Here is a 13,713-nt window from a genome sequence, read left to right as displayed (position 1 = left end):
CCTATGTGCATCCGTCGTGCTGGTATCCCTCAGTGATACCTTCTGGTCATGGCGAGACAAACTGGATCGCAAGCATCCACACTGCCTCAGGGAAAAACATTAAAAAACCCATTAACTTTTGGTAAGTCAGATCAGATTATTATAATCTAAACGATAAATGTCAGATAATATGTTAAAATACATGTATTTATTTGTAAGTAAGCTGCCATTTGTACACAAGCCTCTCCTAGCTTACAGTACATACCTCAAATCCCCGCGAAATAGCTGATTTGCTAGCTTTTTTCAGTTATTAGTATTAAAAAAATACAATTATGTTATCAAAAATTGAAAATTGCCTTTTAGGTGACCAAAAGAAAGTTCCACTGCTTCATGTAGTAAATCATTTTACTGCTGCCCTTTTATATTTAATACCCTTCTGCAGTACACATTTATCTCTACACTAGCAAAGTGTACTCATTGATTTCCTATGGTCTCTCTGGAAGAAGGTTCTGCTTCCCTGATGATGAGTACAAAGGGTGGATGACCCCATTCTCATTCCAATGCAAACCCTGCACTTTTACATTTCTGCTTAGACCACATGAACATTTGACCAGCTAAGAACTCCCTGCCCTCTTCCTACAGAACACACTGCTAGAACTCCTGACAATTTCTCATGAACACAACTGTATTTTCGAAAATCCCGCCTTAAGTACAAAGCACTAAAATGCACTAGACCATCACAGCCATAACTAACTTAAATTTGCACGTGAGCTTTTCTTCTAAACTCAGATACAAAAATAACATCTTGCCCATTTTCTGCATATGCTTTAAACTCATGTTATTGTGCTCTACTGTACCGCTATTTAGCTGGTTTGCTTTGGGGCATGAGGAAATGGTTTGCACCCAGTTTAAACCATGCTTTTTTTGCCAGAAGAGACTGCCAGCAGAAAACACTTCTCAAAGTTACTGTGCTGAATGACTGATTAAGGCATTGATCTTGGAAAGAAAATCACATTTAACAACATTTTTTTTTAAGTCTGTTACCTGTTTTACTAAACCACATCTTCCTCATTATCCTGTTGCTTATCTTTTGCTGGGATGCCAAGAAAATAAGTCTCTGCGGTTTCACTTTCATTTTTACTGTGTTCCATTTTCCTCACTTTGTGCACCAGCATACAACACCCCTTGGATACAGAGAAGTCAGGGAAATTTCAATTCCAGGATGAACTTTTTTTTTTTAATTACCAGGTCTTTTCTGTTAATACTAAACCAGGATTGCTGCTTTTTATTAACTAATTTAGTTTTGACAATGTCCTTTTAATTTGCAGAGATGTTACAGGCTTTGCTAAAACGCAACTGAAGTTGAATGATGGTTTTATTCCATTGGTTTTCATGACCAAATAGTGTACAACTATCGACTGAGTCTTCTTCCACTAAAGAAAAAGGTCTACAAAAATCATAAAGTGCACTGCCCAATCTTTGGCAGATTGATATAGCACCTCTCATTCAACATCCTCACATCCATACATACTTAGTATATGCTAGACACGCACAGTGCATTAACCCAAACTCATCTAGCGTATTTTCAAACCTGCACAGACTCAGAGTTCTACTATTCAAATAACAATAATAAAAAAATCCAGAAACCATGGAAACAAAAATAAGCCAAAAAGTCTCACTGGCTATGAACCAAAATAGAAGTGGCCATTGGACTTATTCTAGTTAAAAGAAGAAGATGCATAAAAGCAATAGACTACATTCAGTCCAGCTCCCCAAAAATACTGGCAGAAAGCTTTGACTGCATTGGGGTACTTTTGTCCCTGCATACCCAAAGACAAAGAGCCAAGCCACGAAGTTGGCTCTCAGCTTCATCTTTCACTGACTTACAGCCACAGAATACATTCTGTGAAAGTACGTCATATAATGCACTGCCACGTTTGAAAACACAGGACAAAGCGACGGCACCAGGTAACAAGCCCTCAGCTCAGTGTTGCATGGAAAAATCTCTGAAATAATGGCAGTAAGCAGGCAGCATACTCTCATTGTACCTCTATACTGCAGGGATATTCTTGAGGTCAAATTAAAATCAGTATCCAGATTCACAACTTAGTCTTAGTATTTCATTCATGAACTACATTTCAAACTATTTTCAAGTACTTCCCAAACATATAGATTAGTAACACAACAACGTACCCAGTTCTGGACTGGAGAGTGAAAAATAATTAATACAAATAATGCTGCCAGTTCAGCATGGACAGGTTATGCCTAGAATATTACTGCTCTTGCAAGGCTGAATACCCCCTTTTGCAGCACTGAGAAATAGCTGTTCTTTCCTCATGACTACTAATTAAGAAACAGATGTAGAGAGAATTTCAGTAAGCCAGAAGATACACACGGGAAGTTTCCAGTGGACACGTATTCACAAAATAAAGAACTAAAAGTAGAATGTTTATCGATGGTCTATATATGCAGATCACAGAAAGAATCAACAGGAAATCTGCTGGATATTCCTTCGCCTCAGGATTACATGCATTGGCAAGACAACACAAGTAAGTTTATGCAACCACTATTTACGGTTCTCAGGATTTAAGTCTACAAGTTTGCCTAGTCCAGAATTTAGCATAATGGTTAAGTCCCTGTACTAAACTAACTGTACAAAAAGACAGCAAACTTCAGGAGAATAGTCAATCTTTTTGGAGTTCTTCTTAGTAATGCAAAGCCTTATTTGTAACTATCAGAGCCTCATTTTCTGGAAGACTGTCTCAGAAATGGATTCAAAACAGACTTAATCAAGTTTCCAGGCATAATATTTTCAATACAAGCTTTTCTGTGATGCACTTTGGAATTTAATATGCAATGGGAAAAGTTCCTTGCAAGAATATCACCAACAAATAACACATATCATCTTGTGCTTAAAAATGAACTGAAATAATGCATCAAAAACATAAGGTTGAAACGCACCTCAGCCTTCCTGAATTACAACGCAAATGTCCTACCTCTGCTTTCAAAATCATCAGATAGCATATTATGCTTCTAAAAGAAATCACTGTTCTCTTTAACCTGACTGGTTCCATTGTTAATTCTTATTTTGATTACTTATACTCATTAAAGCCTTGCGATGCCAGGAAAAGATTCTTTTAGTAAGCTATGGCTGAACCGCTATTGATATTATACACGGGATCCTTTTACCTCGTACTAGATGTTGAAAGTGCATCATATTGATCTAGGAATAAAAAATTATTTTTCCAGTAGTCAACCCATCTTCTCATCTCAGCACTTTATTTTAAAGTTTTTCTGTTTGCTCCTTTGTTTTAAACGGAGTATACAAAACAAACCCTGCTTCAGCTACATTGCTATATTTAGCAAGAAGAAATGGTTTGCAAGCTTTTTTTTTTTTTTTGAATGCAATTCAGGTAAAAACAAACAAACACGAACACGGCTGACTGTCAAATTTAAGCCAACTCTGCCTTTGTAAGTGTTAAAACTTGTAAGAAAAATCTATTTGCAGCAAAATCCCATATTCATTTTGATTTCATATTCAGACTAACATCTACTGCTAATCCTCAGCTGGTGAATTTGACTGATGTAAATGCTAACGTAATACGCAAAAGATGAAAATAGAAAGGAGCCTTGAGCACCAGAAAGAATATGTATCTTAAATATTCTTCTCATCTTCACCCTGGAAAGTCTTGCAAGCTCATCTGTTCCCGTTGTAACGCTATATAATGATTACACCTTCTCCTTCTAAACTCCTTTCCTAATCATGCATATTTAATTCAACTTTGTGTATATATCCTACAGTTTATATAGTCCTTCTATAAATAGACCTTCTGCATCCTGAATTATCTCCCCCGTTTTCCCTTAGATACAGTTCAACATCGGTATTTAGAATAGATCAACTCTGGATTCGTCAGTAATTCTTCCTGCTTCCATTGTGATACGGGCTTGCTCTCCTGAAAAGAAATGTAAGGGAACCTATCACTGCACAATGACAGCCTTTAACGGAACTGTTTCGCTACAGAATGAAACTAACTTTAGATAAAGGAACTGGTTTAAACCTGATTTTATTGTCTGCGTTCCTAACCACGTTCCTCCTCTGACGGCTTCAAAGGAGTCTCCGTACGTCTGCCTGCCTTTTGTACGAGGCACAAGCCCTTCTTAAATCTCAGTCACTTGCGGGGACTCCTATTTAGCAGGACGACAATGTCCGTTCTCCGCTATACAAACACACCGGCACCGGTGCGTGCACCCGCTATGCGCAGAGGAACGCACACCGGCAGGGCTCAGCAGCACCGCCCGCCCCAAGCCACCGCTGGCGGGAAGCGCCGAGCAAACTTACGCCGCAGCCCCCGGGCAGGCCGTGCTGCCGAGGGCCAGGGCCGGGCGTTCCGACCCCCCGCCCCGAGCGGCCGCTCTCGGGCGGCGCCCGGCCCGCTCCGGGCCCCCCACCCGCCAGCTGGCGGCCGCCGTTACCGACCCGCCAGCGGCCGCCGCCCCCCGCGCACCTGCCGCCCTCCCGCCCCGGGCCACCGGCGACACCCGACGACTTCACCGAGCCAGGGGGGCTCCGGCGCAAAGGGAGATAGCAGTTCAGCAGCGGCCCTGGGTTCGATACGTGCCTCCGCGCGGCTGTTCCCCACACGAAACCCCCCTCTCCCCAGCGCGAGCGAGCCCGACTCGTTCCCCGCCAGGCAGGCTCTCGCCCTGGCCGGAGCGGCGAACTCGGCAGGCAGCTGCACCCAGCACGACGTGCCTTCCGAGACGAGCCCGGCAAGTGCCTGCTCGCCCCCGGGACACCAGAGATCACTATTTATTCGACTGCCTGAAGGGACGACGCGGTTGTCAGGGCTCCAGGGCCCCACCGCGATAGCCCGGCCGGCGGGCTGCTGCCGGAGGAGGGGCCCCTCTCCTCGCCGCCCGGTGTTATTAACTCCTGGAGGCGGGGAGGAGCGCGCGGTTTCTCGATCCCTCGCTGCGAGGTGTAACCTTAAACTGGTAACTGCGAGTTTGGGGATTGCAGTTTCCTGGAAACCGGGGCTGTGGGCTGCGCGGTTTTCCATGAGCTCAGCGGGCGCTGCCCCCCCCCCGCAGGGAGGGAGAGGGGAGCAGAGCGCCCCGGAGCCCCCTGCCGCCTCAGGGGCCGCGGGCGGCTCTCCCGCCCCCGCGCGGGCACTGCCGCCGCCACAGCTGGGGGCGCCTCCCGCCCGCTCCGCAGCCCGCTTCCACCCGCTGACCAACTTTTCCTCTCACCCAGCACCAGAAACCCCCTTCCACACGCATACACACACCACCGGTGTAGTTTATAAATGACAGGTGCCTGTAGACTTCCACCAAGCAGGCAGCGGGGGCAGCAGACTACAGCAGTTATTTAATTAAAGACGTTTTGGAGGCTCCCGGAATAGCTCTGTACCTCTGAGGCACGATTTCTGGTTCCTCCCCACTCCCTCTCACCAGCCTGCCGGTCGCCCCCAGCGGCCCGAGTCGCGGTTCGGGCGGGAGGGACCGACCCGGCCGGAGGAGCCGGCGGTACCCGGCTGCGCGCCCTGCATTGCACAGTCATCAAAGTTAAGTACGGGGGGGGGGGGCGCGGGGGGGGGCTGGAATCAGAAGGAGAGGCGAGTACGCCGAACTATTACCATCTCGGCGGGATCCGAAATTACGAGGCTGAATGCAGCCGTTTCTGAGGGAGAGGGGAACGGGTTGGGGGGGGGGGGGGGGGATGTCCCCCTCTCGCACGCCTACTCACTCCCCCCGCCCCGGCAAACTCGCCTGGCTGCCCTCAGCGGGGAGCCCTGGTGCGCGGGGGACGGCGGCGAGCGGAGCCGAGGGTAAGGCTCGGGGACGCTTCGCTCGAGTTGCCTTGTGCCCCGAGTTGCTCCCGGGTAACGCGCAGCCCTCGGCGCACTACGGCGGCTGCTCCTCTGCCCTCCTCCCGCTCCTCTGCCTCACGGGAGGGGCGGAGGCGGCGGGAAGGGGGCCGAAAGGCACACGGAAAAGGGCTCTTTCCTCTCATGTCTTTCCTCGGCTGATTCCCCCCACACGCGCGCTAAACAGAAGCACTTCCAGACCCTTCCCGCACACACTAGCACCACCTCCGCTTCCCCTGAGGACCTCGGCGGGCACAGCGGTGGCAAGCGCGCCTCGCAGCACCGGCCACCTCTTACCTGGTTGTAGGAGGTCTCCCAGGAGGAGGTGTAGTTGTAAAAGAAGGAGGAGAAGCAAGCGTCTTCCGACAGCCCGCAACCAGCCATCCTCCGGGCGCGCAGCCTCTTCGGGAAGGCACGCAGCAGCCTTCGCAAACTCTTGCCTCTTGCGCGATCGCCGCCGCCGCTGCTGCTGGTGCTGCCACCGCGGAGCGCGCCGACAGCTTCGCGCTGGCGGCGGCTCGCGCGGTGCGTGCGAGAGGAGCGTGCGGGAGCGAGCGAGGCGGGATGGAGGCGAGGGCAGCGCGTGTCTGTGCGTGCCTCTGTTTGTGGAGGCACCGAGGAGCCCGAGCCGGCGTCACGTGCGCGCGCTCACTCCGCCACCGCCGGGGACGGGCTGCGCTACGGACCCCGGCACTGAGTCACCAGCGCCGGGCGGCCTCTCCATCCCCACCCACCCCCGTCTCCGCTCGGCAGCGCGGCCTGCGCAAAGAAACAAGGGGGCGCTTGCAGGACCCGCGGCTGCACCGCGGCGGGGAAGGAGCGGGCAAGTGGCGACGCGCGTCCTCCCCCGCCGCGCCGGGCCAGCGCCGCCGCGGGCGGGCCCGCCCTCCCGGCCGCGGCCCGGCCTCCCCCGCCCGCCCCGCTCCGCTCCGCCCCGCGCCGAGCCGAGCCGCGCCGCGCCTGGAAAGTTGGAGCGCGGTTCCCAGCGGCGACCTGAGGCCCGCGAGGGGTGCGCGGGCACGGGCACGGGCACGAGCCCGGCCCGGGCCGCCCCAGGCGAGGGGCCGGGGCGCCGCTTCCCTCCCTCCCTCCCTCCCTCCCTCCCGCCCGCGGGAAACTTCGCCTCAGCGTCGCCCGCGGGTCCCCGTCTTGTCAGGTACAATTTCCTTCGCTTTTTCCGTTTTTTTTTTTTTTGTTTTTTTTTTTTTGTTTTTTTTTTTTCTGGAGGGTATTCTCCTCAGCACCCCGTTTTGAAGGAGCGGGAGAAAAGCGGATTTTTTTCCTATCTTTATTTTAAGCGTGTCAGCGGTCGCAGAGGTGGCGCCGGCAACGTGACCCCCTCCCGCCCGTGCAAAGGCGCATCCGGCCGCCCGCTCCTGCCGCAGCCGCCGTGCAAAGGCGCAAGGGCCCGTGGAAGCGGCGGCCCGCAAGCCGCCGTCGCGCCGGTCACCGCGCAGCCACGCCGCGTGTCGGGGTGCGAACGTGTCTGCCGGGCGCCGAGCGGCCGCGCTGCCGCGGTCCTAGGGCGTCCCTGACCCGGATGGCACAGCGGCACCCCCAGCGCGGCCCTGACGACAGGAACGGCCTGCTCCTCCACTAACGCTGATCTCGCAAGCCTCAGGTAGTTATGAATGGAAAGCAAGTAATGGAGGTGGTGGTGTGGTTTTTTTTTTCAGAATAACTGTTCTATTTCATGTAAGAATATATTATGTGGTTTTCATTTTAAAAAATATTAATTTTGCTTCCAGATGATTACTGGAAGGGCCAGTGGTTTGTTGAGCAGCACCCAGCACAGTCCTAACAGCCCACAGCAAGCAGTGGAAATGAATAGAGACAGCGTTCTGCCACAGCTCTAATTAAAGGCCCAATGAAGCTCCTCACTCCCCTCCGCCTGATACTTGAAGGAAGAAACTACCATTTAGTAGTACCCATAGAATCCTTTGACCATTCTAGTTGTTGAGGAAGTCTTATTTTTATCAGTCTCCACATACCATGAAACACACCCAAGTGTAGTAGAAACTCAGGGTTTCGATGTGGGTTGACTTTGTCTGAACAAAGGCTGCCCAAGAACACCCAAATTCATCATCCAGAGGAACCTTTCTGACAGGCAGCTCTGTTCCAGACAAGGTCAAAGAACCTTTCATCATGCCCTAAACCAGGTAAAAATACAGCAGGAAGGTTCCCAGCAACAGGATATGGAAACTACATCAGAAACAAGGTGTTCACTATGTCCACAATTATTTGTTTCTCAAATTGCTCCAGTATTTTCCTTCAGAGACATCAGCTTGTTAAGGCTGCTCATCAGTGGCCCACAGAACTTCATGTGGGTTAAGCATTTATTTCAACATTTCTAACAGCAACAATTAAGCTACAAAATTCCTTTCTACTTCACCATCCTTCTTGAATTGTTTTCTTCCCTTCTCTCTGAGGGGTCAGCGTTCAAGGCATCTCACTTCTAAAATATTAAGCAACTTGACATTGATTGTTTCATCTTCATGTTAAGTCTTAGTGCATTCCATCCTGACTGCACTCCAGCAGAGCCTGACCTCTGAGCTATTTATTCTGTTCAGGTAAAGTTTGCACTATAAAATTCTATGGTTTGAACCTAAGTTCCTACATTTTGAACTGAAAATCACACAGTTTGGACTCCTCTTTCCTTTTTTGTTTTTCTTTGCCTTTTTTTTTCCTTTCCCTAATACCTGATGTATTTATACACTTCAGTAGGTGGCATTTGCCCTACTTCCTCTCCTCTAGTGACAGACATACTCTGCCCCTCCAATGCAATGTTCTTTAAAAGCCTCAAAACAGATTATTCTTAAATGTTTGGGGGTTTTTCTTATCTTTTTCCTTCAAACATTGTTCCTCATCCTGCTGTTAACTATTTGCTCTAGCTCAAAATCTCTTCATTTGAAGTTCAGAGAGTTGCCCCTGGGGGACCATCACTGGTAGGAGGTTAAGCTTAATTGCACAGTGATCGGTTACTAATGGAGATCCAGCCGCAGTCTGTGCTTATAGCTGTGAACTACTGAGAACCTATTCATGGCCTCTGCAGAGCACACTTCTGCTGGCAGCAAAACAAGATCTGAAAACTTCCTTACAGCATTCCGTATTGCTCCTCCAGACCATTTGTCGATGTTGTCGGCCAGCCAGCCGTTACCGAAATGGCTAATAACCTGTTTGGCTGTCGCACCATTTAGCACACCAACATCAGTGTTACTGCGACGTTGGTGATGAAGCAAGAAAACGTTGTACGTTACTTCTATTACTAGAAGTGTGTAACCAAACATAACAAAATCCACAAATAACCGTTGTCCAACATCCCATCCCAGTGTGCCACCAGCTCCAGAGAAAAGATGCTAAAGTGTATTCAGTCCTGTGGGCAGGAAGGAGTCAAGTGGAGATGAACTAAACTCTTGTAATGAACTTGAAACAAATGGATTGGTGAGGGGTGGAGGAAACGGCAAAACCCAGGAAATGTTTGAATAACAAAAGTAACCTCAGGATAACCATTGATACTCCACCTGTGCTGAAAGGCAGAGGCCTGGGGCAGGTGGAACAGGGAAAATGACTGAAATCTCTTCAGAGATGCACACAGCATAATGCTGTGCAGTTTGGATGTGCCAGGTAAAGCATAGTAAAGCAGCTGGAATGGCATCTTGTTAAATAGTCTAGAATTTAATTTGGATTGCTCTTTGCTTCCATGTTTTCAGCTTAAAGACTTTCAAAGTCTATTAAATAAGCTAGAAGCTGTTTTCTCTTGGGGGCAGGGGTGGGTGTTTGAGGGTTTTTTACCTGCAAAGCCTGACTGGTACGAGAATAAGGTGAATCAGGGTGAAGCTTCCAAATTGAGGCTGGTCCTGTCTTCTCACAGACAGCACATCCTCATCCCCCCGAGGCTGGTGCACAGCCAGGACTAAGGCCAGGGACTGCTGTTTGAGCCAATAATAGACCTGGTACCACTGAGCGCCATGTTTTGGGAGAGACCTCTCCGAGAGTGAACGTACCCCATTGTTGCAGGCAAAAGCCAGAGCATCACAAATGCATTTTTAATTTTTTTTTTTTTTTTTTTTTTAAACGCAGAGTGATCTCTAGAAAAGTTCCCTGAAAAGCAAGGCTTCCAGAGGTCTTTGGTTTGAGAAGCATATGAAGAATTTGATAGAAAAGACAGTAACCTTCAACTTGTATGTTCCAAGCAGACAGATTTGTATCGTAACAGTCCCAAGGGGATCAGGAGTCAACTCAGCTGTAGCCTCTAAATTAAGGTTCTACGACACAGAGATACTCCACGGCTGTACATTTTGTTTAGGCAGTTTAGTGTCCCTCCAATAATCAGTGTAGCATCTAAACTGAGTGCTGTGGTCCCCACTATTTTTAAAGCTTGCAATCATAAATACCTCAAAATGGTTTATGGGTACTATTCTTTTTTTCGTCATTGACACCTTTTTTTTCTTCCAAGTTTTCAGCGTTAGCAGACACATGTAACTTTTTTTATTCCTGACTTTACTAGACTTCATTAGTTGAAAATCCCTTCTCACAGGGCAAGAGCCTGTAATATCACATATTCTAAAATAAAGTTAGGAGCTGTCACTGTATCTTATTTGCAGGTGAAAAAAAAAGACTATTTCTACTTAGCCTCCTCATAAGTGCATAAAAGCCTTTTAAAGTCAATTAAGACAGTCCATAAAAACTGAAGAGGAAAGGCTTTAAAAGTCCACTGATAGGTTTTCTATTAGGCTAATACTTTAAAGCTTCCTTAGCACCTTCTGTCAAACGATTTCATTTTGCTTTATGAACACCTCTGGAACTAGGTATTACATTCTTTTAATATTTGAGCAGATCAACAGTTTAAGTACCAGAACCTTGGAAAAGTCAAGCAACATTGTTAGACAATGTTTATAAAAGCAATTAGCCCCAGAGGAGCAAAAACCCACTTACAGCAGAAGTAAGTGGAGATTTCAGACTGTTTAGTTTTCTATTTAACTTTCAAGATAACCTGTGTCTATAATACAAAAATGTAAGGTCAGACATAACTGAGAATGAAACCACCAGCAGATGAGAACACAGCAACCACAGCCTCCTTTAAAACACCATTTCAGTGTTCTGCTTTTTTTCATTGGCTTCTCACTGTATTCTAGCTAAAATCCAGCTGGCTTTTTTCACCTTCATGTGGCTGGACAGCCCAGTTCCAGCTACCCAAGAGACCTGGAGTTCTTGGAACAATTCCCCCACATTGGATTGCTCAGCCTCAACCTCAAGAGCTACACATGCAGATTTTCCAATATTAACATAATAGATCAAGATTAATCAAATTACAGCTTTTCTAAAGTATCCTGGAATACCGCTCCCAAACTTCAATTACACGCCACCAGTCAAAAAATACAAGGTTCTGCTGGAAGAAAATTGCATTCAGGAAAATTAATGTTGTTGATCAAAATACGGCAAATAGATACTTTCCATCCACTGAATGGTGGTGGTATAGGAATTTATCAGAGCCAGCTTTTCTTCTCATGACTGTACATGTCACTGTAATGTCTGAATACTTTCAAAGAGTGCGCTGAACTAGGTGACTAGCACCTGCTCATCCTCCCTCCCATCAAAAAGGCAGCAGTATTGTGTTGGGGTCTTCACTGTCTATGGCGGGAGAAGAAACACTCAAAGAAATGGTCCTTCCAATTAAGGCAGAAGGCAGTGAGATTCTAGACGATTATTGGTTACTGTTGAAATTTGTTATACCATCTTGTACTTACGGTTACTGCACAGAGAAGTTTTACCCTTATTTCAGAAAGTTCAGTTACACCAAAGAAATAACTGGCACTGGCTTTGGCACTCGTGGTCTTCATCCCAGAGCTGAGTCCAGGCTGTTGAAGAGTCTTGAAGAAAAAAACCCAGACCTGGAATATAACTGGTAAGTTTGCTAGATGGTGAAGAGATCGCATATGGTGGTGTGCTTCCTCCAGAAGATAAAGAGATAATTGAAGCTAGATGACTGACCGCTAAGATAGGATGGCAGCTCCAAGAAGAGGACAGTAGAAAAGTATTTTTTTGGGAAATGCTGCTATGTGAGACCATCATCAATGTTCTCTAAAGCCATCGAAAATGCACAGACCAATTGCCAATATCCAACTTCAGAGAAAATGGCACATTTTTCAAAAAATGTTTTGATCTCACCATCGGTCTATTATTTGCCTTGCCTGAGTTCAGCTTCAGTTGCTTGCTCCTCATCCATGAGCTAATCCCATCTAAGCATTGGGTCATCTTGATAATTGAAGTTACGTGAAATGTGCAACTGAATGAAGGAAAGCTGATTATTCAAAAAGAAAGAAAGAAAAAAAAAAAAAAGTGCCAGGAGTTTAAAAGCTAGATTACATGAATTTTTGCTCATCTGAAAAATACAGGAAATTATTTTCCTTGAATTCTGCAAGATCAAGTGTGCCACTGATTAAAACTTTGTCTACTGAAGTGGAAGAGCAGAACACTGATGAGTTTGATTGTCCTGCAAGCAAGATATTTTCAATGAGACTGTTAACAAAATGAAGCCACTATGATAATTAATTCCTAGTTCAGACCTTCCAGCAGCTTTTCAACATGAGTAATCTCCAGTTCAATACCCTCAAAATTATAAATAGCGACCAGTGAATACACGCCATTCAAATGTAGGCAGGCATGAACTTAGGAGGTAGTTCGTAACTTTTACAGTCTCTCACCACCAATTAACAATGTAAATAAATTACTAAAGCCCTATCAGATTGTAATTTCCCAAAAATAACATTTCTGTCGTTACACTTATGAAGTAACTATATGAAGTAACTAATCAAAGGGGAGGGGGGAAATCCTAGAATAACCCAAATTAGCAGGAATCAAGATGGCTGGCTTGCCGCAAGTCTCTGCCTCTAGTTAAGCGTCTTTCCATCCGAGAAGAGCCCCACAGCTATTCTGCCTGCTGCTGGGTACGTTCGGATCATTAGGGAGACAGTGAGTGACACAAACGGAGCAGCTTCACCACCGTTTTAGTCAGTCATGTACTGAAGGGTATGACGAGATCGCTCGTCATCGCTCAAACGAAAGAGAGAAGAGGCTTCATCATTCAGCACATTATTCAAAGCTGATGGATAAAGCAGCAGCATGTCATTACAAAGGTGTATTACAGACATTCAAAAAATACTTGGCCACTCCTTTGGTGCTATGTGCTCTGTCGTGTGGGGGGCACGTGGAGGGGGGAGGAAGAAACGCTCCCAGTCACACACTGCGGAACTCGGGGAAATGGCATTTCACTGCCTTTTGCACAGTCCCGAGACAAGCTTTGATCAATACAGAATTCCATTTTTACACAAGAAATACCATGAAGAGGCAGCAAACCCTCAGAAATAATTGATAGATATTTCAAAGGGATTTGACAGCTCATTAACTTTGGATTTCTTTGGTGACATCATCCTATTTGATCCAATTAATAAAACCAAAACTCACCAGGAGAAAACCTAGGCAGGCACTTGTACCAGGCATGGTGTCACAGCTTGTAAGCACGCGGCCTTTCTGTTACATATCACTCCAAATCAAGGGAAAAAATAGTTGTTTTTCTTAAAGCGGGCTAAAGTGAATGCAATGAGAGGCAATTAGAACACCTCTGCAAATTTTTACTTTTTTAATGTTGAAGTTTTGGAAGTAGCAAGAACAAAGATCTGCTGCTGACTTTGTTGCTAATTTAGGAAGTTCTGAGTCTAGACAGCCCAGCTAGTTTTTATAATCAAATTAGTTTGATCAAGAGACTGCTAAAAAAGGCAAATTAATTTCTGAAGCCTCACTGTACCTAATGAGACCCTAAACATTAGTCTCCTATCAAGGCAGTAGAGTACAAACAGTTGGATTCTTA

The 13,713-nt window shown here is 46.6% G+C and overlaps 1 protein-coding gene across 1 annotated transcript in view; it reads right to left on the bottom strand.

The window, feature by feature from the left end:
- PPARGC1A (PPARG coactivator 1 alpha) overlaps positions 1-6,230 on the bottom strand; it is a 369,697-nt gene extending 363,467 nt beyond the window's left edge. The window contains exon 1 of the mRNA XM_086464231.1: positions 6,144-6,230. Within this exon, the coding sequence (XP_086320357.1) occupies positions 6,144-6,230 (87 nt within the window). The remainder of the gene's footprint in view (positions 1-6,143) is intronic.
- Positions 6,231-13,713: the final 7,483 nt, after the last annotated feature.

This window comes from Leptosomus discolor, chromosome 4 (genome assembly GCF_034619465.1).
Source record: "Leptosomus discolor isolate bLepDis1 chromosome 4, bLepDis1.hap2, whole genome shotgun sequence".
NCBI lineage: Eukaryota > Metazoa > Chordata > Aves > Leptosomiformes > Leptosomidae > Leptosomus > Leptosomus discolor.
Note: the sequence above shows the minus strand (reverse complement) of the source record. Positions and strands in the feature narration are given on the sequence as shown.